The sequence below is a fragment of the Bos indicus x Bos taurus genome, chromosome 22, assembly GCF_003369695.1.
Source record: "Bos indicus x Bos taurus breed Angus x Brahman F1 hybrid chromosome 22, Bos_hybrid_MaternalHap_v2.0, whole genome shotgun sequence".
NCBI classification, from domain to species: Eukaryota; Metazoa; Chordata; class Mammalia; order Artiodactyla; family Bovidae; genus Bos; species Bos indicus x Bos taurus.
Genome location: NC_040097.1, coordinates 7,881,536 through 7,904,158, shown reverse-complemented (window position 1 = coordinate 7,904,158; position 22,623 = coordinate 7,881,536). Strand labels below are relative to the sequence as shown.

Genomic DNA, 22,623 nt, shown 5'->3' with positions numbered 1-22,623 from the left:
CCGTTAGCGCACAGGCGGGCAGGCTCCGTGGTCGGAGCGTTTCCGGCCGCAGCGTGTGGCTGCTGCGGTGTCAACAGGCAGGCTCGGATTCCGCTCAGAGAGCGCGGCAGGGGTTCAGGTTTGCAGCGTGATCACGGGTAGGTGGGCGTGGGGCGGGGGGGGTCAGTGCGCGGCAGCTCCTGAACCTGGGGGGAACTGTGGGGAAAGCGAGGGAGGGGGTGTGTGGCACCTGCGGAGGTGGGGGTCAGTGCCTCCTTGTTTATGTCTGTTCCTGCTGTGCCAAGGCTTGAACGTGGATGCAGGCAAAAGATTCCGCATCTATCTGCGTTTTAGGGCATGGCCTGGAATTGAAGGAGAGCCTGTGGGCGGGCCTGTCCAGGGCGCGGGTCTGTTGGCACCGGCTCCACACATTCCTGCTCCTGCTTAGTGAGTTACTCCCAGCGTCATCCTTGTACCCAAGGGTGAACTCAAAGCCTGCTGGTCCAAAGTGCTGTCCAGGGGAGATAAATCATCTTTGTTTGTGCTTCTTAAGTGCCGGGGAGGGGATGATCAAGTGGCCGGGGAAGTCTGTCCTGCAGGAGAGGCTGGGGATGAGGGTGGGAAAGAGACTGGAAACCCAGAGAATTGTCTAGTTTTGTAAGCAGTTCCACTGTCCTGGTGGCTCTTCTAATGACCAGATCCTCTCTGTTAACTCAGAGGCTGGGTGTTCTCCCAAAGAACCTTCATGGCTGTTAGAGAAAAATCCCCAGATGCTCGTGTATTTTATCTCTTATGCTTATCTTATGTTTAATTGGGAACAATGTGTGTCTTAATTTCTTCTTTTCTTTAAATAACTGACAGCTTTTTGAGCTTTACTAGGTGCCAGGTACTGTTTTAAGCACTTGACACAAATGATCACTCGTGATCCTCCCACTAATCCTGTAGGCTCAGTGCTGCTGTTACAGTGTGTCCGCATGAGAACACTGGGGTTCAGAGAGGTTAGGTAACCGCCTCGGATGCAGGACTCCAGCCCTGCAGGCTGACTCTGAGACTGTCCTCTCGATCCTGCCTGGAGCCTCTGCCTCCCATGGCCAGATTTTCTAGCCTAAAAAAATTACCATAAAATAATGGGTGTCCCCCCGGGGGAACTCTGATCAAGGGACATAAAACGTGACTTAATTTAGAATTTGGCTGAAATAGTGTGACTGTTGTGACTGACCTCGCTTGAAGATTTAGCCACTATTTCCCCCACTGTTTCTATCAGAAAACTCACTCTGTGTGCCAACTCTGGGGTCCAGGCCTTATGTGAGGATGGGAAAGAATTTGTGAGCCACTAAAGACCCTCGTCTGCCATGTTATTCTCCCACTGTGCCTTGGTGTCACTGGAAGTTCCTGTTGGTTATAGTCATCCCCTTGGGTCCAGCAAGGCTGATGATAGGTGTTTTCTGCACACGGAGAATACACCTGGAAAAACACTTCGGAAGGCCTGGCGCCGGTCAGTCCAGGGAATGAGGGTCCCTGGGGGCTCTGAGGCACAGGTGGGGAGGAGGCAAGCCAGCCCTCTCTCCCTGTGTCTGATCCAGGTGATCCCTGATACCTGCTCCCTCCTCCCCTGTTTGCTACTGTCCCCGTTCCCAGCCTCACAGAGGCAGCATCAAGACTGGCTTGGAACCTGAATTGTGGGGTTAGTTGAGTCTCCTCCCAGACTCGCCCAGATCCTCTCCACTCTAAATTCTCTGAGATGAAGCCCTGCCACCTTCCAGCCCAGTCTGTCATTTGACCAAGAGTGAGAAGACTGGGTGACCCATAAGCCTCCCCTCCTACCTGGAACCCTGTCCTGTGACTCTAAGTGGACACTAGAGTTCTGGGCCAAAGGACGTGTTCTTCCATCACCCTCTGGCTCGGGATAGCGGACGATTCTGTAAAGTGGTTCTGATATACCTGACTTGGGGAGGGAGCACGGAAAACCATTCAACTAAACCCAGAAGAATAGTCCTTTCCTCTCTCTCACAGTCCCTGTGGGACTATCCACCCTCCTCCCAACATACTTCAGGGCATCTGTTCCCTTCTGGCTCCCACAGCAGCTCCTTCAGTCTGTGTTGTCGAATCCACACGCTGCACTGAAATGTATCCCTTTAAACATCTGTTCATCCCTCCAGATTGAGAGCTCAGAGGCAAGGACGTCCATCTTTCTGCATTTAATGAGTGTTCCTAAATGTCAGTTATTTAGGGTTCCTGGGAATCAACGAGCAGAAATACACACCAAGTAAACAGGCTGCATACCCGGGGTTTCTGTGTTGAGATTCAGAAGCAGGAGCCTGGAGCCTGGAGCCCTCTCTAGTTCCTGTGTCTGTTACTGTGTCTGTGACTTAGCGTCAAGGGCTGACTTGAAGGGTCAGGCTCTGAGCCCCAGTCTGGAGCCCCTCGGGTGGCAGCTCCTGTCAGTAAACCATGTTTCTGTCCATCGACGGGCAGATAAAGTATAATTGAACAAATGGTCGAATGATTCAACTTGTATGATATGCTGTGAAGTAAGTAAGGAATAGTCTGAGAGACAGAACAGCAGGGGGCTCTGCCTTAGACAAAGAGGCCACACTAACGAGAGAACAGCAGAAGCTGAGTCCAAGGGTGTAGGGGTTGGGGGAGTTGTTTGGACGGGGGAAACGTCTAGGCCGAGGGAGCCGCGTGTGCTGTCTGAGGAGGGACAAGGCAGGGGGTGGATGAGGCAGGGGGTGGACAGGCTCTGTGGAGGAGAGCAGAGGGGGCGAGTGGGGGGTATGGCTGAGGGGAAGTCACGCCAGGGTCTTATTGGGCCCTGTGAGGAGCTGGGATCTCCCTCTCAGCCCAAAGGGAAGTCTCTGGAGGACTTGGGCCAGGTGGCAGCATGGTCTGGTTCTCCTCAGATGGTGATGCTCACCATTGTGTAGCAAATGGATTGGACGCGGGTGAGTAGGAAGTCAGGAGACCAGCTGTGAGGCTTTTGCACAACTGGGGCCAGATGTGGCATGGATTGGTGGTGAGAAACGCGTGCCCTCTAAGACCTACAGGATAGGTTGGATGTGTAAATGAGTGTGTGTGTGTGTGTGTGTGTGCACGTCTTCATAGTGGGTGATCAGGGTGAGGAAACAGCATAAAGAAATGACCTCCAGATGAATGTGAAGTCATTGTCAAGCTGGGGAATTAAGGCAGCCAGGGATGGATAGATTCTAGATGAGTAAGTTTGGAGGGAATCGTGTTTCTTTTGAGATATGTGTGAGAAGTGGGTATGTCAAGGAAGCATAGACACCAGATGTCACTATAAATTTAGACTAATTTTTATAAGTGCCTCCTTTGTACTATATTACTATTTATTTATTGCTGTATAAAACTTATCCCAACATTTAAAAGGATAAACATTTGTTTTCCCATACTTTTGAAGGGTTCAAAACCAGGAGTGCCTTAGCTGAATGATTCTGGCTCAGGGTCTCTCATGAAGTCTAGATTTTGGCCAGGGCTACAGTCATCTGAAGGCTTGACGGAGGCTTGAGGATTTGCTGCTAAGGCAGCTTCCACTCACGTGGCCGTTGGCAGGAGTCCTCAATTTCTCTCACGAAATTTCTCACACGGAATTTCTCCATAGGGCTGCTTGACCACCTCGGGACATGGTGGCTGGCTTTCCCCAGAGTGAGTGAGCTGAGGGAGAGGGTGATGACTCACCTCAGAAGTCACACACCATCACTTTTACCACATCATAGTCATTAGAAGCGAGTCCAGAAGACCAGCCCAAGGTCAAGGAGAGAGGAATTAAGCTCTAGCCTTTTAAAAAGAAGAAAGTCGACGCATTTGTGCGTGTCATTTAGAGCTCTCACATCCACTAGAACTTTGTGTCCAGGAAAAACAAAGCCATTCTGGGAGCAGAGAGGAGGCCGATTCAGGAACAGGGGAGCAGGTGCCACCCAGTCAGCAGCCTGGGGGAATGAAAGCTGCTCTCTCTTATTGTTCACGAAAGCTGGGGTCGGCAAAGGATCACCCACAGGCTGGGCACAGGGGCACTGCCAGGGCAGCGTGAGCCGTGGAGACCAAACCGGAGTAACGCCCTTTGTTCCCGTTCCCCCTAGGCTCTCACCACCTGTCTACCTGGCCAGCCATATCTCAGTGCTGCCCAGGGCCCACACTGGTTGCCATTCACATATTTGAGACTCTACTGCTGGCAACTGCCAGGCCCCAAGCAGTCGACTTTCTGCTTGAGAGTTGGTGAGTTAGCGTGTCACTGACCTTCAGCCTGATGTCCAGCCTGAGATGAGTGGGAGGGGAGGACACACAGGCATCACTGGGGCAGAGAGCGAAGCTGACTATAGTGGGTCCCCCCTCCTCTGCCCCATGCTCATGGCCTGCCAAGCCTTTTCCTCTTGGATCTGTTGCTCGCTCTGGTCCTGAGAATGTGTCCAGTGGGCAGCAACTGGGCGGAAGCATAGATGAGAGCTCATTGCTTGGGCAGGCCCATGCCAGACAGGCAGGAAGACCAGGCATTTTCTCTTTTGTTATATAAGTACTTTCATAAAATATTTACTATCGTGCCCTTTTCTAAAAGTTTGCTGATCTTGCAGTAAAGCAAATGGTTTTTCCAGGGGAAAAAAACTTTGTTTCCACAATGAATCCAACCTATGAGCATCTCTGAAGGTTGACCTTGTCACTCAGGGCCTGAAACACTGGAGGGGAGTGAACCTGACCACACTTTATACCGGTGCCCTTTTCTGTCATAGTGAGGGACACATTGGATCCCTCCCCTCTCACAGTCCCAAGTATTTTCTTCTCTGGAAGGTGCTCTGTGGTTGTAGACCCTATGGCCAAATCTAGGGAGACTTGTTCTCATGAGTCTGTGCTCACCTTGTGAAGCCAGATCTCCAGCAGAGAGCCGGCATGAGAGTCCTCTTGGAACCATGAATCCTTGCTGTTAAGTTGACTGTGGGCCCAGCCTAAAGCTCTGCCTTCTTATGCTGCCTCAGGAGAGTCTCCTTGGTTATGGTGTTTTCTCTGAGAGGTTAATGTTTTCTTTGTGTTCAGGGTTTGCAGACTGGACCCTGAAGAGGTTAATTTTTCTCTTCTGCTATGGTATACTATTGCTGTTGTTCAGTCGCTCAGTAGTGTCCGACTCTTTGCAACCCCATGGACTGTAGCCCACCAGGCTCCTCTGTCCATGAGTTTCTCCAGGCAAGAATACTGGAGTAGGTTACCATTTCCTTCTCCGGGGATATTCTCGACCTAGGAATAGTGGATTCTTTACCACTGAGCCACCCGGGAAACCTTTGGTGTAGTATACTTTGGTGATATTTCTATAGCTCTACAGAAAGTTAATGCTTAGAAAATTGCATTTTATGTAATTACCTGAAAGAGTGGACTGAATGGAGGTCATGGTACAAAGAAGAGATTAACTTTGTGAATTTGCCAGGGGACTCTCATTCCCCCCAGGCTGCTAAGCAAGTGGCTCCTGCGTCCGTCCTTGAATCTGCCTCCTCTCTGGCTTCCCCATCCCTGCCCTGGCTCCAAATGGCTTTTTATCCCTGGATGGAATGACTCATGGGCTCTTGTCTTAAAACCACTTTCCCAGTCTCAGCCCCACCCATAGGGCTATGACCTCCTGGGTTAAGGTCAAACCTGTTCAGTTGTCCAGGGGCCCCTGGACTTCAGCCCTGTCCTGCACAGGGTGCCAGCAGCTGGGCTGGACCTGGGACTCAGGAGCTGGTGTTCCTCCGCTTCCCAGGATCTCTGCTTCTTACAGTGTAGATCCCCAGCATACAGTCACCACTTACTGTACTTAGAGTCTCTAGTTTTCATTATGCATATTTGTAAGTGGAACATCTGACAGGCAAAACTTTGACTTAAATCCTGGCACATTCAGATCCCCCTTAGTTGAAGGATGCTGCTGCTAAGTCGCTTCAGTCGTGTACGACTCTGTGCGACCCCATAGACGGTTGCCCACCAGGCTCTCCCATCCCTGGGATTCTCCAGGCAAGAACACTGGAGTCGGTTGCCATTTCCTTCTCCAATGCATGAAAGGGAAAAGTGAAAGTGAAGTCGCTCTGTCGTGTCCGACTCTTCGTGACCCCATGGTCTGCAGCCTACCAGGCACCTCCGTCCATGGGATTTTCCAGGAAGAGTACTGGAGTGGGGTGCCATTGCCTTCTCCAAGTTGAAGGATAGTACCTCTTTTTCTGCTTGGCAGAAAATGAAAATAATTAACGTGGTTAGATGACAATCAGGATAGACACTTTCCCACCAAAATACTGAGACTAATGTTGGTTTAGTGAAAAGTGTTAATCACTCAGTTGTATCCAACTCTTTGTGACCACATGAACTGTAGCCCACCAAGCTCCTCTGTTCATGGACTTCTCCAGACAAGAATAATGGAGTGGGTTGGCCATTCTCTTCTCCAAGGGATCTTCCTAACCTAGGGACTGAATCTGGGTCTCCTGCATCGCAGGCAGATTCTTTACTGTCCGAGCCACCAGGTTTACAACTATTTAAAAATATAACACAAAGGCATAAAGAAGAGGCAATCTCTGTAATTCAGGGACTTTAATTACATATCTCTAAATGCATAGAAATTAATGTACAGATCTGGTTACTTTTTGTGGATTTACTGACCTAAGAAAATTAAAGAAATACCACAAAAGAATCGGAGCCACGACTGGCTGATCTAGAACACACACCCTGGACAGCAGGCGAGTCTTCCAGCTTTGGTTATTCTTGGATGACTGGCTGTCTACACTACTCAAAAGCAGTTCACTTTACTTTGGCCTTCTGGTTTGCTTTTATTTGTAGACTTGGATTATGTACAGAGATTTCCTCAAAGAAACTAGGCTGCCTGATTCTTTCTCTTTTAACAAGTATTCTCCATTACTGGCTATAGTCTTTAACTTCTTGTTTTCAAGCTGATGCTTGGCATTCCTTTATGAAAGCTTTTTTGTCAAAAGTCAAAGCCTTAAGACTTTTGCAGCTTAGGGGAATTCCCTAGTGGTCTAGCGGTTAGGATTCTGTGCTTTCACTGCAGAAGATGTGGGTTCAATCCCTGGTTGGGGAACTAAGATACCACAAGCCACAAGGTGTGGCTCTAAAAAAAAAAGGGGCTCCTGAGCTAAAGGTAGCAGAGTAGGGAAAGTGGTGAAAGGAAAATTAAATACAGAGATTTCTGGTTTGGAGTAAGATGGAACAGGCAGATTCTTTACTGTCTGAGTCAGCAGGGAAGCCCAAGATGGAGCAAGCACACTTAACCCATCCTTCCCACTAAATGCAGCTTTAAAACCTGGACATCCTGCACAGAACAGCAATATGAAGTCCCTGGAAAGTAAACAGTTGCAAGAGAAGAAGGGAAGGACACCAGAATTCAAAGTAGCACAGAACCTGTGGTCTCTTCCCCATTTTTCCCCCTCAAGTATTCCCGAGCCTGGACTCAAGGCAGCCTGAAACCCAGAATTAAAGACAAAGTACTTAATTTTGCTCCAGGAGTGAGAATGGGGCTCCTAATGCTCAGAGACTGGGGAGTAAATCCCTCTCTTTTGCCTTTTTCTTTTCTCCACTCTCTCATGCCTCAGCCCGCACAGGATTGTGTAGCAGGAGCTGTGAAGGGCAATGGGTAGTGGGGGACGTCAGTCACCCAGACTATGAGAGAGAGGATCCTTCCTTTCTGATCGGTGAAACTGTGGTCCCCAGAGGGTGGAAGGAGCTCTCATTGAGTTTCCCCTCTCACTGTCCTCCTACTGCTGGAACCAGTACAGTTGTAGGACATGCACAGTGAAGCAGGGTAGCTAAAGTCTCAGGTCTCCGACCAGAGGACTGAAAAGGGAGCCCCAGGAATCTGGAAGGACCAGAGAGACATAAAGAGGGAGCGGCTGTGGAGAACAACTCTGAAAGGTTGCTTATGAACTCCTGGGCTCATCCCCGAGCTGCACCTCTTCGGATCTGACCCTAAACAGCACGTCCAAGTCTGTTAGAACTGACCACCAGGATGGACCATCAGACCGTCCCAGGTGGCCACAAGGTGGCGCCCGTGGAGCAGCTGAATAGTGCTGCCAAGTCAAGCGGGATCTGCTGTGTGACTCACAACCTCAGGGGGCAGGTTGGAATTCGAGGTCTGAACCCAACCAAACTGATCACCTGCTGTGTGAGCTATCACCTTATTGCCTCTCAGCTCAGAGTGCATCCTTCAATGTGTGAATTCTGTGGTGTACGATGGAATTCCTCTAAGTATTTGTCCTCTGAAGTGAACATCATGTTAACCTTTCTCCGGAGAGGACACTGCAGGGACCGTGTAGTAGGAAGAGTGAAATGAAGTCGCTCAGTCGTGTCCGACTCTTTGCGACCCCATGGACAGTAGCCTACCAGGCTCCGCCGTCCATGGGATTTCCCAGGCAAGAATACTGGAGTGGGCTGCCATTTCCTTCTCCAGGGGATCTTTCCAACCCAGGGTTCGAACCCGGGTCTCCTGCATTGCAGACAGACGCTTTACCGTCTGAGCCACCAGGGAAGAGGTTTCCTGCTTTTCTCGTGGTGGGTGGCCTACAAGACAAGAGGAAGCTTTTTGCAAATCATACATCTGGCAAAGGACCAGTATCTGGAATATGTAGAGAACGGCCACAACTCAACAGTAAAAAGACGAACAGCCCAATTTAAAAAATGAGCAGAGAATCTGACTAGCCATTTCTCCCGAGAAGGTATACAAATGGCCAATAAGCACATAAAAAGATGTTCAGCATCATTAGCTGTCAGGGAAATGCAAACCACAAGACTCCCTTCACACCCACTGCGATGGCTGTAATACCAAGAGAGATATTAACCATGTCAGCGAGTATGTGGAGCTACTGGGACGCTTAGACACTGCAGATGGGAATGTAAAATGGTGCAAGTGCTTTGGAAAACAGCCTGGCAGTTCCTGAAAAAGTTAAACATAGAATTGACATAGGACTCTCCAGTTCTACTCCTGGGTATTTACCCAAGAGAACTGAAAACATATGTCCACACAAAAACTTGCATCATTTGCACCTTTGTCAAAAATTTCCTTTAGGTAAAAGGGAGACAAAAGACAGTCCCAGATGTCAGAAAGGAAAGAAGGGAATCAGTTGAGGTCAGTATTTTCAGCTCTTCAGACTAAACTCATGGACCTCAGATGTTCAGCTGCACAAACATAAGCCAATTCTCCCACTCATGTTGGCAAGCCATTTGTGGAGAGCACACACTTGAGGCAGAAGAGGAAATATTTGGTTTCGTATCCTCACTGACTGCTATTTAAAAAGTGTCTGGAATTGGAACAGAGAATATTCACAGCCATACTGTTTGCCAACTGACGCTCTGTGTATTTTGCAGATCAGGAAATGGATTTAGCCAGACTTCAATGCTGTAGGTAGGGGAAGTTTAAAACAATATCTAGAAACTTGTGTTACTTCAACAAGGAAGAAAATATGCCTTAATGGAATGAATATTGAAATGTACCTTGATCTTTTTTTTTTTTTTTGCAGTGAGCAAATAATCACTTAAACAGTAAAGATGAGGTGGGAAAATAAAAAGAAGAGAGAAATGTCACTGAGTGGGCTGAGAGTAAGGCAACCTGGGTGCAAATCTTTTATTCGCTTTCATTCTTTCGTTTACTCACTTATTCTTTCAATAAATATTTATGGAGAGCCTACTATGTGCCAGGTGGTGATGACCAAGATGTACCTGAGTCTGAATTTTCTTGCATTTAGAAAACCACATAAACAGAGATCGGCAGCTTGTGAGGGTTCATGTCACAGGAAAAACCTATAGGACAAGTGCCCAGGCTGTGTGGCTAGTCCCAGGCAGGAAAATGCTCAGTGGGGTTTGGTACAATGCTTGGTTTGTTACTTAATGGTGGTTGGTGTTTAGCCTCAGATAACTGGCATGTGTGTTTTAATTAATTCATCAAATTTATCTTTGAGCATGTTACAATGTATTTGGAAGATCAGATTCCAATAAATTTAATAGAATGTAGAACCATGAAGCTTGAGGAATGCCCAGGGGGCTTTGGGAACCTATGTTTCAGCTGAGGGGTAAAGAGATAAGTGTGATGTTCTAGAGGAGATGACCTCAGTTGAGTGCTGAATTTTGACTTACAGACAAGAGTCCTCTCAGACCTTAAGGACATTAGAAACTGCCATTCTGGAAGCAACAGGGCATTTCACCATTAGTGATAAAATTGATTCACTCATATTTTAAAGTTCAAGTTAAAACTATTTTCTTCTCTGTGTGTATGAAGCTGACATATATGTTTCTTAAACAGGTAATTTCATGCTTCCAAAATGGGACATAAAGTGGTCGTATTTGACATTTCCGTCGTCAGAGCCTTGTGGGAAACTCGTGTCAAGAAGCACAAAGCCTGGCAGAAGAAGGAGGCAGAAAGGCTTGAGAAAAGCGCTTTGGAAAAGTATGTGTTCTCTGTATTTGCTTTGCACTGTCTTCAGCGAATAGGGAGGCTGCAGTTATGCTATGGAGGGGGTGCCTCTCCTCTGAGATTTCTCCCTGTCAGTGACATGTGCTCACTGGGCTTCAGAATCTGTTGCCCACAATGAACGTTTGATTCCTATAATAGTAATACGCATGGCTATAAGGACCCACACGCATTGCAGGCACTGTGCTAGCCATGGAAAGACAGCAGTGACACGATAAATGTCTCCATAGTGAATCCTGAGAAGACCGCGCACCTCACCTCAGCAGGCTGTCTGATGCTCTCCCCCTGTGTGGCCATGTGAGGGCTGCTGTCTGTCCTGCCCTCAGCCCTCCCCTGTTGAGCTGAACACTAGATAAGGCTTATTGCGTCGATGCCTTTATTACCTGGATTGGAGTGATGTGGTTTGACTGCTATCACACACTCGTGAAGTATGAGTAAAAGAGAGTTATTGTGTCTGTGAAAACTAAGTTGAGTGCTTTGGAAAAACTACGTGTGTGATCAGTATGAACCACACAACTGAATTAACACTGTGCAAGACGGATACAGGTACAGTGAGCTAGAAAGGGTGCACATTCAGGTGGCTTTGCACGTCTGTAATTTTTACTCCTTGTGAAGAAACTCAAGCTAGAAGTCTTGGATGGTGTGTTATGGGTGTGGTTTACATAAGAAAGGCAGAGTGGGATTCTGATTGCAGATCCATTCTCAAAGGCGGTCCATGACAGCCATACAAGTTGGCAAATGGTGACATATGTTGGTGCTTTAGGATAAAATCAAAATGTGTAGGATGTGAATGTCTCTTTATTCTTGGTTCTCCACTTCTCTGAACTATTTTGACCAAACAAATACCTATTCTGATCATGCTGGATAATGAAGCTGCTACCTGTAACCATCACTGCGAGGGGCTTTGTTACCTCACTTCGTGGTGTTTCATTTTGTAACTGTGTTTGTCCCCACACTTCAATGTTATAAGTAGAGATCAAATAGAGAGCATCATTCTACATGAATGAAACTGAGTCACTTACAGGGAGAGCTAGAGATGTTATTGTTAGGCTCTAAGTGAGGAATTTTTCATCCAATGAGGCTATTGCCATCTAGGCTAAGCCTGTGGGCTCTTTGCCTAAGGAAAGAGTTTTTATTTGCACATTTACTGATTTAATTAATAGAGTCCTAATGACATTATTTTGTATGTTTACATTGTATTTGAAGTTCTACTAAAATTGACTCCAGGGGGAGATTATTCAGTTACTAACATGAATGATAGAGTATAAAGACAGTGACATTTTATTTATGTTAGTTACTCTCAAGGAAGAGAATGGCATTGTAAAAATAGTTGATATTGTGACTTTTCTATCATTAGGTTTCAAAGGGACTAAGACATAAACATTTAAAAAAGAAATCCAAAGAAGATTTAGTATTTAAGTATTTTTAAAGTTGCATATCTGATTTCCTTTTTTTCTCTGTTCTATGTTGACTACCAAGATACGTGAAATAGTCACATCAATTTGTAATTTGTGATATAGGGAAGATGTATTGGGTAGGACTGAATGGATATCTTTTCATCGCATTGCCAGAATCTACTTTCAGGTTCAGCCTAAGAATGAAGAAGGAAAAATTAGAAACATTGGTCTGAAAAGTGCTCAGTGCATAGAAGGCCTCGCTGTGGCTGTGTTGTTGGCTGTGAAATTTCTGGAGGGCTTCTTCTGTTAGTTCAACCAGTATCTTGTATCTAGGGTCTGGCCTGAATCCCTGACTGCTATTAGAGCTAGAGCTACAGGCAAATATTTAAGTTCATTTTTATCAGATGATATTAAAATATTTAAATTATACGAAAAACTAATAATGAAAAGCAAATCACCCCAAGCCCCTGCTAGTATTTCCCAGAGGAGTCCACTTCTAACTTTTTTCAGCATTTTCTTCTGGTATTAAGTTCCTATCTCTCCATGTGCTGGTATTTTTAAATGTATCTGTTTTATTACATTGTTTGGTGCAGTGGTAAAGAATCTGCCTGCCAATGCAGGGGATGTGGGTTTGATCCCTGGGTTGGGAAGATCCTCTGGAGTCAGAAATGGCAACCCACTGCAGTGTTCTTGCTTGGAAAACTCCATGGACAGAAGAGTCTGGCAGGCTACAGTCCATGGGGTCACAAAGAGTTGGAGATGACTGAGCACGCATGACATTATTTATAGACTTCACGTATAGATCCCAAAGCACCGGCTAGTTGACTACCCAGTGCTATTCTCCCGCTCAGCTCCCTGTGACTAAGACCTTCGTAGTAGTGTGCTAGCCAATGCCATCAGCAAGATGGTTTTCTCAAATGCTCCTGTTCTCCTAGAGTAATGACAAAGCATGAAACTCCACTGATACCTGAAGTGATTTCTGAAGAGCAAAAAGTCTGATTAAGGGGGAAACATTTGCACATAGTCCTGGGGAACCAGCCCTGCAGAGATATGGGATCAAGAACTCCAAGCCGCCATAATAGCAAATGCAAACACCCTCAGGCAGGGGTTTGCCTGGGTGGTTCAGGGAAGAGCCAGGAGGCTAGAGTGACTGGGCCAGAAAAAGTAAGGGAGGGAGCAGAAGTGGATGAGGTCAGACAGGCAAGGGGAGGGCACAGACCTGCAGGGCCTTAGGCCATAGTGAGACAACTGCTTTATTGGGTGAAACAGAAACCAGTGAGAGATGCGGCCAGAGGCATGACGTGGTGTGACGGACACTGTCACAGGCCCACTCAAAATGCTGGATGGGTGTAGACTGTCGGGAGGCAAGAGTGTTCCCTGCTTAAGGACGCTGGTGACTTGGACCAGGATGGGAGCAGTTAAGATGGTGAGGAGTGGCCAGATTCTGGTAAAAATGACCTTATTTGCTGATGGGCTTGATGAAAGAAAGCACAGAGTCAAAGATGACCCTGAGGTTTGGGGTCAGAGCACCTGGGAAGTCTTTTTACTAAAATGGAGAAAGAAGCAAGTTTAGCAGGTGGAGATAGGAGTTTGGGTTGGAACTTGTCAACTTTGGGATGCCTTTTACTTATTCAGGGGGAGCTGTTGGGAGGCAAGGAGGCTGGATTCACTGAGGACGCCTTGGCTGGAATGATATAATTGGGCCTTGTCAGCATATAGATGTATTAAATGCCAAGAGACAAGAATGTCTGCAGACAAGGATGATCTGTATCGCTATCAATTTTCTACAAGTTAACTTCAATCCCTGCTGAATTGTAACATAGCTTAGCCTAGTCAACGACAAAGGTGCATACCCCTATAGGATTGGATAAAATCCACCAGGGCTCTGGCATTCCAAATATCTACCAGTCTCTTGCTTTCTTGAGCCTTCCATTTTTTTTCTTACAATTGACAGTGTTTGGTAGTCAGGGAAAAGCCCTGACCTCAGAGATGTTCCCACGCCAGACTCTTTGCTCTGTTCCTGCCCTTCCTGATGCCTTGGCTCCTGGGTTTGCCTGAGACCCCAGAGCCAACTGTGATTCTAGTGCATTTCTCCTTCAGGTACCGCTTGAGAGTTTCCATGCTAGGACTGACCCTCTACTACAGGGTTTTCATCTGTTTGTTCGCTCAGCATTTGTGTTGCCTTGGGTCATGTAGACACCAGGGCTGCAGTTGCAGCCTGTTTCTGAAACAGCCCCCTTTTAAAGCCCAGGACCCCGCCTGCCACCAAGTCCCTGAGTTGGGCTAAGAAGGGCCCAGATGTCTTCTTGAATGTTTTTTGTACCAAGTTCCTATCCAAGGCAGGCTACTTATTTTGAGACAGTGTCTCTGTGTGATAGATTTGAAGGACAGCCACATCAAACCTTGTTTTGTATCACACAGAAGGTTAACCTATTAAATGCTCCAAGCAGATATCAAATCTCTAAATGGAGAAAGATCCCCCAGGTGCCCAACACTGTTCTAATGACCGTGTGGGCATCAGAAGGGCAGTGAGATGTAGTCCATCGTCATGGAGCTGATGACCAAGCTGGAGGACGAAGAAAACTATAAAGTGATAGGTTAGAGAAGTATTCTGGCCTAGAGAATTCCATGGACTGTATAGTCCATGGAGTCGTAAAGAGTCGGACACGACTGGGGACTTTCACTTTAGGGAGGTAGCAACGAGAAGGTACTGGGAGTAATGGGGAGGCTGAGGAGTCCTGGGCCAGCTCCAGTGTCTGACTGAAACTGAGGTTTATGAATAACAGGTTCATCTGTAGGAGTGAAGTTTCCTAAGGCGGCTGGTGGTAGACCTTCTAAAGTTATATTTTATAAACTGGGGCTGTCTGTATATTTCTATCCATATGCTCCTGTGTGCGTGCTAAGTCGCTTGAATCATGTCTGACTCTGTGCGACCCTATGGACTGCAGCCCTCCAGGCTCCGTGGGATTCTCCAGGCAAGAATACTGGAGTGGGTTCCCATGCCCTTCTCAAGGGGATCTTCCCAACCCGAGGATCGAACCCGGGTCTCTTAAAGCAGGTTCTTTACCACTAGCGCCACCTGGGTTGATGGCTCCTGGAAGATCAGCAAATTCCTGCATTTTTAAAAGTTGCATTAAAAAAAAATTGGGGTTAGCACCTTATAATATCAAAAGATATTGTAATTAATCAAAGGAATAGGTAATTTTGGTAAAAATTCCAGCTGTGTAACTCCTGTATTTTTAAGTCAGATTTGCTAAAAATTCACAACTCTGAAGGTTTAAGATTCTTACCCACTTCCCACCCCCAGATCCCCCACTGCAGAGGAAACAGGAAAGGAGGGGCGGGGAGAGGGGATGGAAGTGGAGGGGAGGGCTCTTCTCTGGCTGCTGGGAAACTGCAGGTGATGAGAAGGACTGCGCATGCGCGCAGGTAGCTTGGCCGACTTCTCCAGGCAGGTGACCGCGACCTCTGCCGCCCCGTTTTAGGATAAAGGAGGAGTGGAACTTCGTGGCCGAGTGCAGGAGGAAAGGCATTCCCCAGGCCGAGTACTGCAAGAACGGCTTCGTAGACACCAGCGTGAGGCTGCTGGAACGGATCGAAAGGCGCTCTCTCGCCGCTCAGAGCGCGCTTTCCAAGGAAAGAGACAAACGGAGCAGTGAGTTTGTGTTTGAACTTTCCGGAGATCACTGGAAGGTGAGTCCACGCGCTCCTGTCCCCGCAGCAAGTGGAGGCTGGTGCCGCGCTGCGGCCGACGTCTGCTGCTTAGGCTGAGCTCAGGGCATTGACCTTGGTCCAGCGCGCTCTTGTCTTTAGAGAGGTTTTTCTCTGGATGCGGAGGATCCCTTGCCTGCTGTAAGCTGAGTTCCTGCATCTTTTCTGCCGTGAAAGACCGTGTAGTCCTGAAAAGAGCAGCGGGATCCCCTTGGGTCTCTCTGTGAGGGACTGGGACCCCAGCGGCTCCCCAGGCTGGCGCAAGTCTTTTAAATGCCTGATTCTGCCATCTTTCCCCACTGACATTAAAAAATAACTGTTTGCCTTTTTTTTTTTTTTTAATTTAAAAACCCTGAGCATGTAACCTGCCTAACTCTGACATGTAACTCTGACTTTGCTGACTTGTCACGGAGTGCAGGGCTGCAAAGGAATTTTGCAGTCAGATTTTCTCTGAGATTCTGAGGCCAGGGCAGAAATGTCTTCTGTTTCTTTCCTCAAGTGTGCCTGGGTCCTTCCTGCTCCCACTCCGCCCAGGTTGCCGCTTGGCTTGGAGAGGCTGCCTGTGGTCTGACAGTTCCTGGTTGAGGCAGCACCTGGGGTGGGTATGCATGAGGTAGGGGAATGAGCTCAGGCTCTCTTCCCTTCAGTGGGACAGGTTTCTCCCAACCTGCCCTCCGTCTCTCTGTATGCCACCGTTTTGTGGCTGAAAGGCCTTTGGACGGGAAACCGAGTATTTGGGGGTAATCCTTTATTGGCCCCATGACCTGAGGCAGTTTACTCCACTTGCGTGCATTTCACCTCCTTCTCTGTCAAATGGTGCTGCTGCTTGCCTTGACCCCCTCTGAGGGCCCTTGTGAGGGTTAAATAAGCAGATACTCTGTGACACTGACCCATTAGCGACACATCCCTATAAAAATGGGAGAGATGATGACTGAAACCTCTTTAGTGGCCTTTCTACTGCATCCCCATCACTGAGATCAGTGCTGCCTTTTCTGGGGCAAGAAGGAGGGCCTGTCTGGATTTCTAAGTAAATATCACTCATAAGTCATTCTCATGTACCATCATCAGACCTGACCCCAGACCCCTGGGGAATCTGCTGAGTCCTCTCAGCTCACAGCACCTTTGGAAACCAGTTTACAGAGCATTTAGTGAGTGCCTGGAGTGGTAAGGGGATAGGAAGAGGGTTAAGAGCCAGGCAGCTCTGGACACTCCAGGGTGAACCTGTGGACAGTGTCTTCATTACTTACAGTCTTCCCGTCCCCTCCACTCTGCTCCCTGAGCTGGTACCCTATCCTCACTGGTACTCGCCCCGGGAGAGACTCTGGGGCCTCCAGCATTCATCGGTATGAATTTCAGTTGCTGTTTTCCCTCCCCAGAGAGATTTGTGTTTCAGTCTTGCCTCTACATAAGGAGTGAAAAGCTCCATTAAGGGATTTTTGCCATGAGTATTAGAGTGCTTGTGGCAACGAGGGAGTTCTGGCCTCTAGCATCACTCTGGGCAGCAGGCCTGGTCCCTGCAGGAGGCCAGCATGGGATGGACAGGGTGGAGGAGCTTCTGGGGCTTTGGGGACTGGGTGGGGAGAGCTCGTCTGGAGTCCCTTAGAGCTGGCTGTGGGGCTGTGATCTGTGACTGAAGGTACCTATTTGGAGGTGGTACTAGGGGGCTAGTCATTCTTTGTGAGCTAGAAGCACCCAGGCCCTGGGCCCTGTTCTTTCAGGAAGATTTCTCCAATTTTATTCAACATGTCTTCAATAGAAGATTTCACTTCTACTGTCTGTCAAGTTTTCAATTTCCAAGAACTCTCTGTTTTGTGAATGCATGCATCCTGTGATGTATAAAATTTAAGATAACTTAAAAGTTTTTTTTTCCTGTTTTCATGGGGCTTAACATTTTTTAAATTTATTTGGTTTTGGTTGCACTGGATCTTTGTTGCTGCGAGGGCTACTCTTTAGTTGTGGTGTGCAGACTTCTCATTGTGGTGGCTTCTCTTGTGTAGCGTGGGCTCTAGGCATGCAGGCTTCAGTAGTTTGGCTCCCAGACTCTAGAACACAGGCTCAGCAGTTGTGGCGCACCAGCTTAGCTGCTCTGCGGCATGCGGGATCCTCCTGGACCAGGGACCCAATCCGAGTCCGCTGCATTGGCAGGCGGATTCTTATCTTTTACTCCACCAGGGCAGTCCTCTTGGGACTTTCTTATCTATCTTGATTATCAATAGCTTTTTGGATGCAGTTTCCATCTTTCAGGGTCTCCTTTTTCTTTTAGGGTGTTTACATGTTTTAGGGGGTTTGCATGTTAGGGTGTTTGCATCTGGCATCTTGGGACTGCCTGGGAGCTCTGGAGACGCTGGATGTCGGGAGCACTGAGAAGCTGATTAGAAGGTCCAAGTGTGTTTCAGGTAGGGGCTTTGTTTTTTGAGGGAGCCCCCATATCACCAGTGTGCTCCCCTCTACCTCCGCCTCAGAAGTACATATTTATGGTTTGTCTGCAGCTGGTGAGAGCCCACGGAGAGAGTACTCTCTCATCCTGCAGGCAGGGACAGGCCTGGCAGCCTGTGCTCTGGAGAGAGGAGGGCTGGGGGTGGAGTCTTGGCATCCATCACTCATCCTATGGTTTCTGCCTCCCCTCCGAGATGTGCCTCAAGGTCCCCAATCCAGGACTCCGGTTAACCCCTCCAGTAGATAAGCCTCAGTCTCCTACAGGGACAGTAGCTCTGTGACGTGGATAGGGGCAGAGATCTGGTCCTAGACTTCGAACCTGACCTCCTTCTTTCTGCTCTGCCTTCCTCCCTCCGCACATCCCTGGCTCTTCTACTTTCTAACTTTCTGGGGCATCTGGTGAAAAGATGAGTTCAGTTCAGTTCAGTCGCTCAGTCGTCTCCGACTCTTTGCGTCCCCATGAACCACAGCACGCCAGGCCTCCCTGTCCATCACCAACTTCCGGAGTTCACTCAGACTCACGTCCATTGAGTCAGTGATGCCATCCAGCCATCTCATCCTCTGTCGCCCCCTTCTCCTGCCCCCAATCCCTCCCAGGATCAGAGTCTTTTCCAATGAGTCAACTCTTCCCATGAGGTGGCCAAAATATTGGAGTTTCAGCTTCAACATCAGTCCTTCCAATGAATATTCAAGACTGATTTCCTTTAGGATGGACTGGTTGGATCTCCTTGCAGTCCAAGGGACTCTCAAGAGTCTTCTCCAACACCACAGTTCAAAAGCATCAATTCTTTGGCGCTCAGCTTACTTTATAGTCCAACTCTCACATCCATACATGACCACTGGAAAAACCATAGCCTTGACTAGACGGACCTTTGTTGGCAAAATAATGTCTCTGCTTTTGAATATGCTATCTAGGTTGGTCATAACTTTCCTTCCAAGGAGTAAGCGTCTTTTAATTTCATGGCTGCAGTCACCATCTGCAGAGATTTTGGAGCCCAGAAACATAAAGTCTGACACTGTTTCCACTGTTTCCCCATCTATTTGCCATGAAGTGATGGGACCAGATGCCATGATCTTCGTTTTCTGAATGTTGAGCTTTAAGCCAACTTTTTCACTCTCCTCTTTCACTTTCATCAAGAGGCTTTTGAGTTCCTCTTTACTTTCTGCCATAAGGGTGGTATCATCTGTGTATCTGAGGTTATTGATATTTCTGCCGGCAATCTTGATTCCAGCCTGTGCTTCCTCCAGCCCAGCGTTTCTCATGATGTACTCTGCATAGAAGTTAAATAAGCAGGGTGACAATATACAGCCTTGATGTACTCCTTTTCCTATTTGGAACCAGTCTGTTGTTCCATGTCCAGTTCTAACTGTTGCTTCCTGACCTGCATACAGGTTTCTCAAGAGGCAGGTCAGGTGGTCTGGTATTCCCATCTCTTTCAAAATTTTCCACAGTTTATTGTGATCCACACAATAGGCTTTGGCATAGTCAATAAAGCAGAAATAGATGTTTTTCTGGAACTCTCTTGCTTTTTCAGTGATCCATCAGATGTTGGCAATTTGATCTCTGGTTCTTCTGCCTTTTCTAAAACCAGCTTGAACATCTGGAAGTTCATGGTTCACGTATTGCTGAAGCCTGGCTTGGAGAATTTTGAGCATTACTTTACTAGCGTGTGAGATGAGTGCAATTGTGTGGTAGTTTGAGCATTCTTTGGCATTGCCTTTCTTTGGGATTGGAATGAAAACTGACCTTTTCCAGTCCTGTGGCCACTGCTGAGTTTTCCATATTTTCTGGCATACTGAGTGCAGCACTTTCACAGCATCATCTTTCAGGATTTGAAATAGCTCAACTGGAATTCCATCACCTCCACTAGCTTTGTTTGTAGTGATGCTTCCTAAGGCCCACTTGACTTCACATTCCAGGATGTCTGGCTCTAGGTGAGTGATCACAACATCGTGATTATCCAGGTCATGAAGATCTTTTTTATACAGTTCTTCTGTGTATTCTTGCCACCTCTTCTTAATCTCTTCTGCTTCTGTTAGGTCCCTAAGGAGCTCAGGTTGTGTCTTATTGTTCCTGCTGCTGGCCTAAGACTGAGCAGGTCAGGGGGTGCTGGGTTACCATCTTTCAGCTTTCTAGCTACCAAGACCTTGTTGCTACTGCCTCTCTTCTCTTTCTCTTTGCCCTCTTGTAAGGTTTATGCTTTCAAAAAGGAATTCTTTTACTGTCTTTTTTCATAGAGAGGAGCAAAAGTATATGTATGTGTTCAACCTGCCATCTTCACCCCATTCCTTTTATTTTTATTTAATGTGCTATCTTAAGATTTTTCCCATGTTATTAAAAATGGTTATGGATATAATTTTAGAAGGCATTGTAACTTTTGCAAGCATTCTGTTATTGGAAGAACAACATGAGAGAAGTTATTTATGAGGCACTTAACCATTGAAACTTCAAGAAAGAGAGTGTGATTATGACCTGGGGTCAGCTCTCTGATGCCCCAGCTCCTGTCTTGTCTGAGCTGCAGAAGGAAACCGTCTGGTCTGGTGTGGGTGGCATTCGGATCAGGATGAGGAGGTGCTGAGATGGATTTGCCAGGCCCGGGTGCTGGGGTCAGTCACTCAAGGCCCTATGCTGGGAAGGGCCCTGGGCTTGATTTAATGCTCTGCCATCTCCATCTTGAAATTCCTAATAACTTTTAGAAGGGGCCTGCAATTTCATTTTGTCCTAGTTCCTGAAACTACGTAGCTGGAACGTACCCTAAGTAACCCGTTTAAATGTCTTTGGATTTCAGCGTTCCTCTTTTATTTATTTTTAATAATTAATTAATTTTTTGGCTGTGCTGCGTCTTCACTGCTACTCGGGCTTTTTTCTAGTTATGGTGAGCAGGGGCTGCTCTCTAATTGCGGTACGTGGGCTTCTCATTGCAGTGGCTTTTCTTGTTGCAGAGTGCGGGCTCCAGGCTGCACGGCTTCAGTAGTTATGGCTTCCAGGCTCTAGAGCACAGGCTCAATAGTGGTGGAGTGTGGGCTTAGTTGCTGCACGTCATGTGGGATCTTCCTGGATCAGGGATCGATCCCCTTGTCTCTTGTATTGGCAGACAGATTCTTTAACACTGAGCTACCAGGGAAGCCCTCAGTTTTCTTCTTTAAAATGGGCCTGAATCATGCCCACTTTGTCTATCTTGTACTGTTATCTGAAAGCATGTTAAAGATGAAAGGACTTCTGTAAGTTACAAGCTTAATCCACATATCCAAGAGCTGTGATCCTAAAGCCCGTTCCAAGTACAGGTACCAAGCAAAGGGTCACTGTGGACGCTCTGATTGCTGCCTCCGCCCCGCCCCACCTCTCCCCTGTACATTCCGGCCCCACTTTGCTGATGGTGCTCTGTGGTCAGCTCTGTGAGGTCAGGGGACATGCATGTCCCTCAGTGCTCAGCACACCTTGTTGAAGTAGGCGCTCGTAAGCCCATGAACTGAAATTCTCTAGCTGGCCAAATAGCCCCTCTAAGGTATAATGCATTTCTCAACACCTTTACGATTTTATCCCAGACCACTTGAGGCAGGGAAGATCCTGGATACAGCTGAGTTGCGCTCTGTCACTTCGGAAGTGAGGGCCAGAAAAGGCGTGCCCTTGAGATGTGGCTCAGCATCCAGGTCTCCCCACTGTCCTTCTCGGCTCTTATCCTGTTAGACTCATAAAAAAATTCAGAAATTTGGCACAGCAAATATTAAGTCTTTATCAGATATTTTAAAGAGCAACTATCAGTAATACAGAGGAAGGGAGATGGAGCACACGTTTTAAAATCCAAGTCATGGCCAGATTTTATTTTTAGACGATGTTAAATCCGTATGTTGTAAGTAAATAATATGTATGTGGCTTGGGGTGGGAGCCTGGTTGTCAGTGTCCACACAGCATTTTATTTTAATAATATGAATTCATGGCCCTTTTGAAATTGGGCTCATCTGCTACTGTGGAGTTACTGCCAGCCACAGCATCTTGCTTTCTCTTTGGCATGGCTGCAGAACTGGCATGCGTGCATGCTTGCTAAGTCAGTTTAGGCGAATGCTCTCACCCACGCTCCCTCTCCTCTGGGTTTTGGAACAAGTGCATGTTTTCCTTGGCTTCTTGTGTTCTGCCTCTGAACTCCTACACAGGGAGGAGCTAGTTCTGACTGACGGGTTCCCTTCTATTCTAGGAGTTCCCAGATTCTTTGAAGGAGCAGACGCATTTGAAAGAATGGCACGTCAGCAATACTCTGATTCAGATCATTCCTAAGTATATCGAACTGTTTCAAGCCATGAGGATTCTGGATCTGCCAAAAAACCAGATCTCCCGTCTTCCAGCTGAAATTGGTATGTTCCTTAGCTGGAACCTTCAGGCCCCTTGTCTGGGAAGCAGGGGACATGGAGAACTCTTCCTTCTCCTGATGCCCCAGGACGTCGCTGTTCGGGGCTGTTTCATGTCTCTCCAGAGCTGCTGGTTCACAGTGTCCCCTCTGGGTAGTGATGCCAGGATCTCCCTGTGTAACTCAGCAGTGCTGACATCTGCCACTTCCTTAGAAATGGCAAGTCTCATGAGTGAGCAGCGCTGTGTTTAGAAACTTTTTGGTTTTTTTCTTTTGGCTTTAGAAATACAAACATGCAATAATGTATTTATTATAAATA

The 22,623-nt window shown here is 47.4% G+C and overlaps 1 protein-coding gene across 1 annotated transcript in view; it reads left to right on the top strand.

Moving 5' to 3' along the window:
- LRRC2 (leucine rich repeat containing 2) overlaps nt 1-22,623 on the top strand; it is a 39,011-nt gene continuing 16,388 nt past the window's right edge. The window contains exons 1-4 of the mRNA XM_027522602.1: nt 1-137; nt 10,250-10,393; nt 15,300-15,507; nt 22,155-22,311. Coding sequence (XP_027378403.1) covers nt 10,269-10,393; nt 15,300-15,507; nt 22,155-22,311 — 490 coding nt within the window. The 5' untranslated portion in view covers nt 1-137; nt 10,250-10,268. The remainder of the gene's footprint in view (nt 138-10,249; nt 10,394-15,299; nt 15,508-22,154; nt 22,312-22,623) is intronic.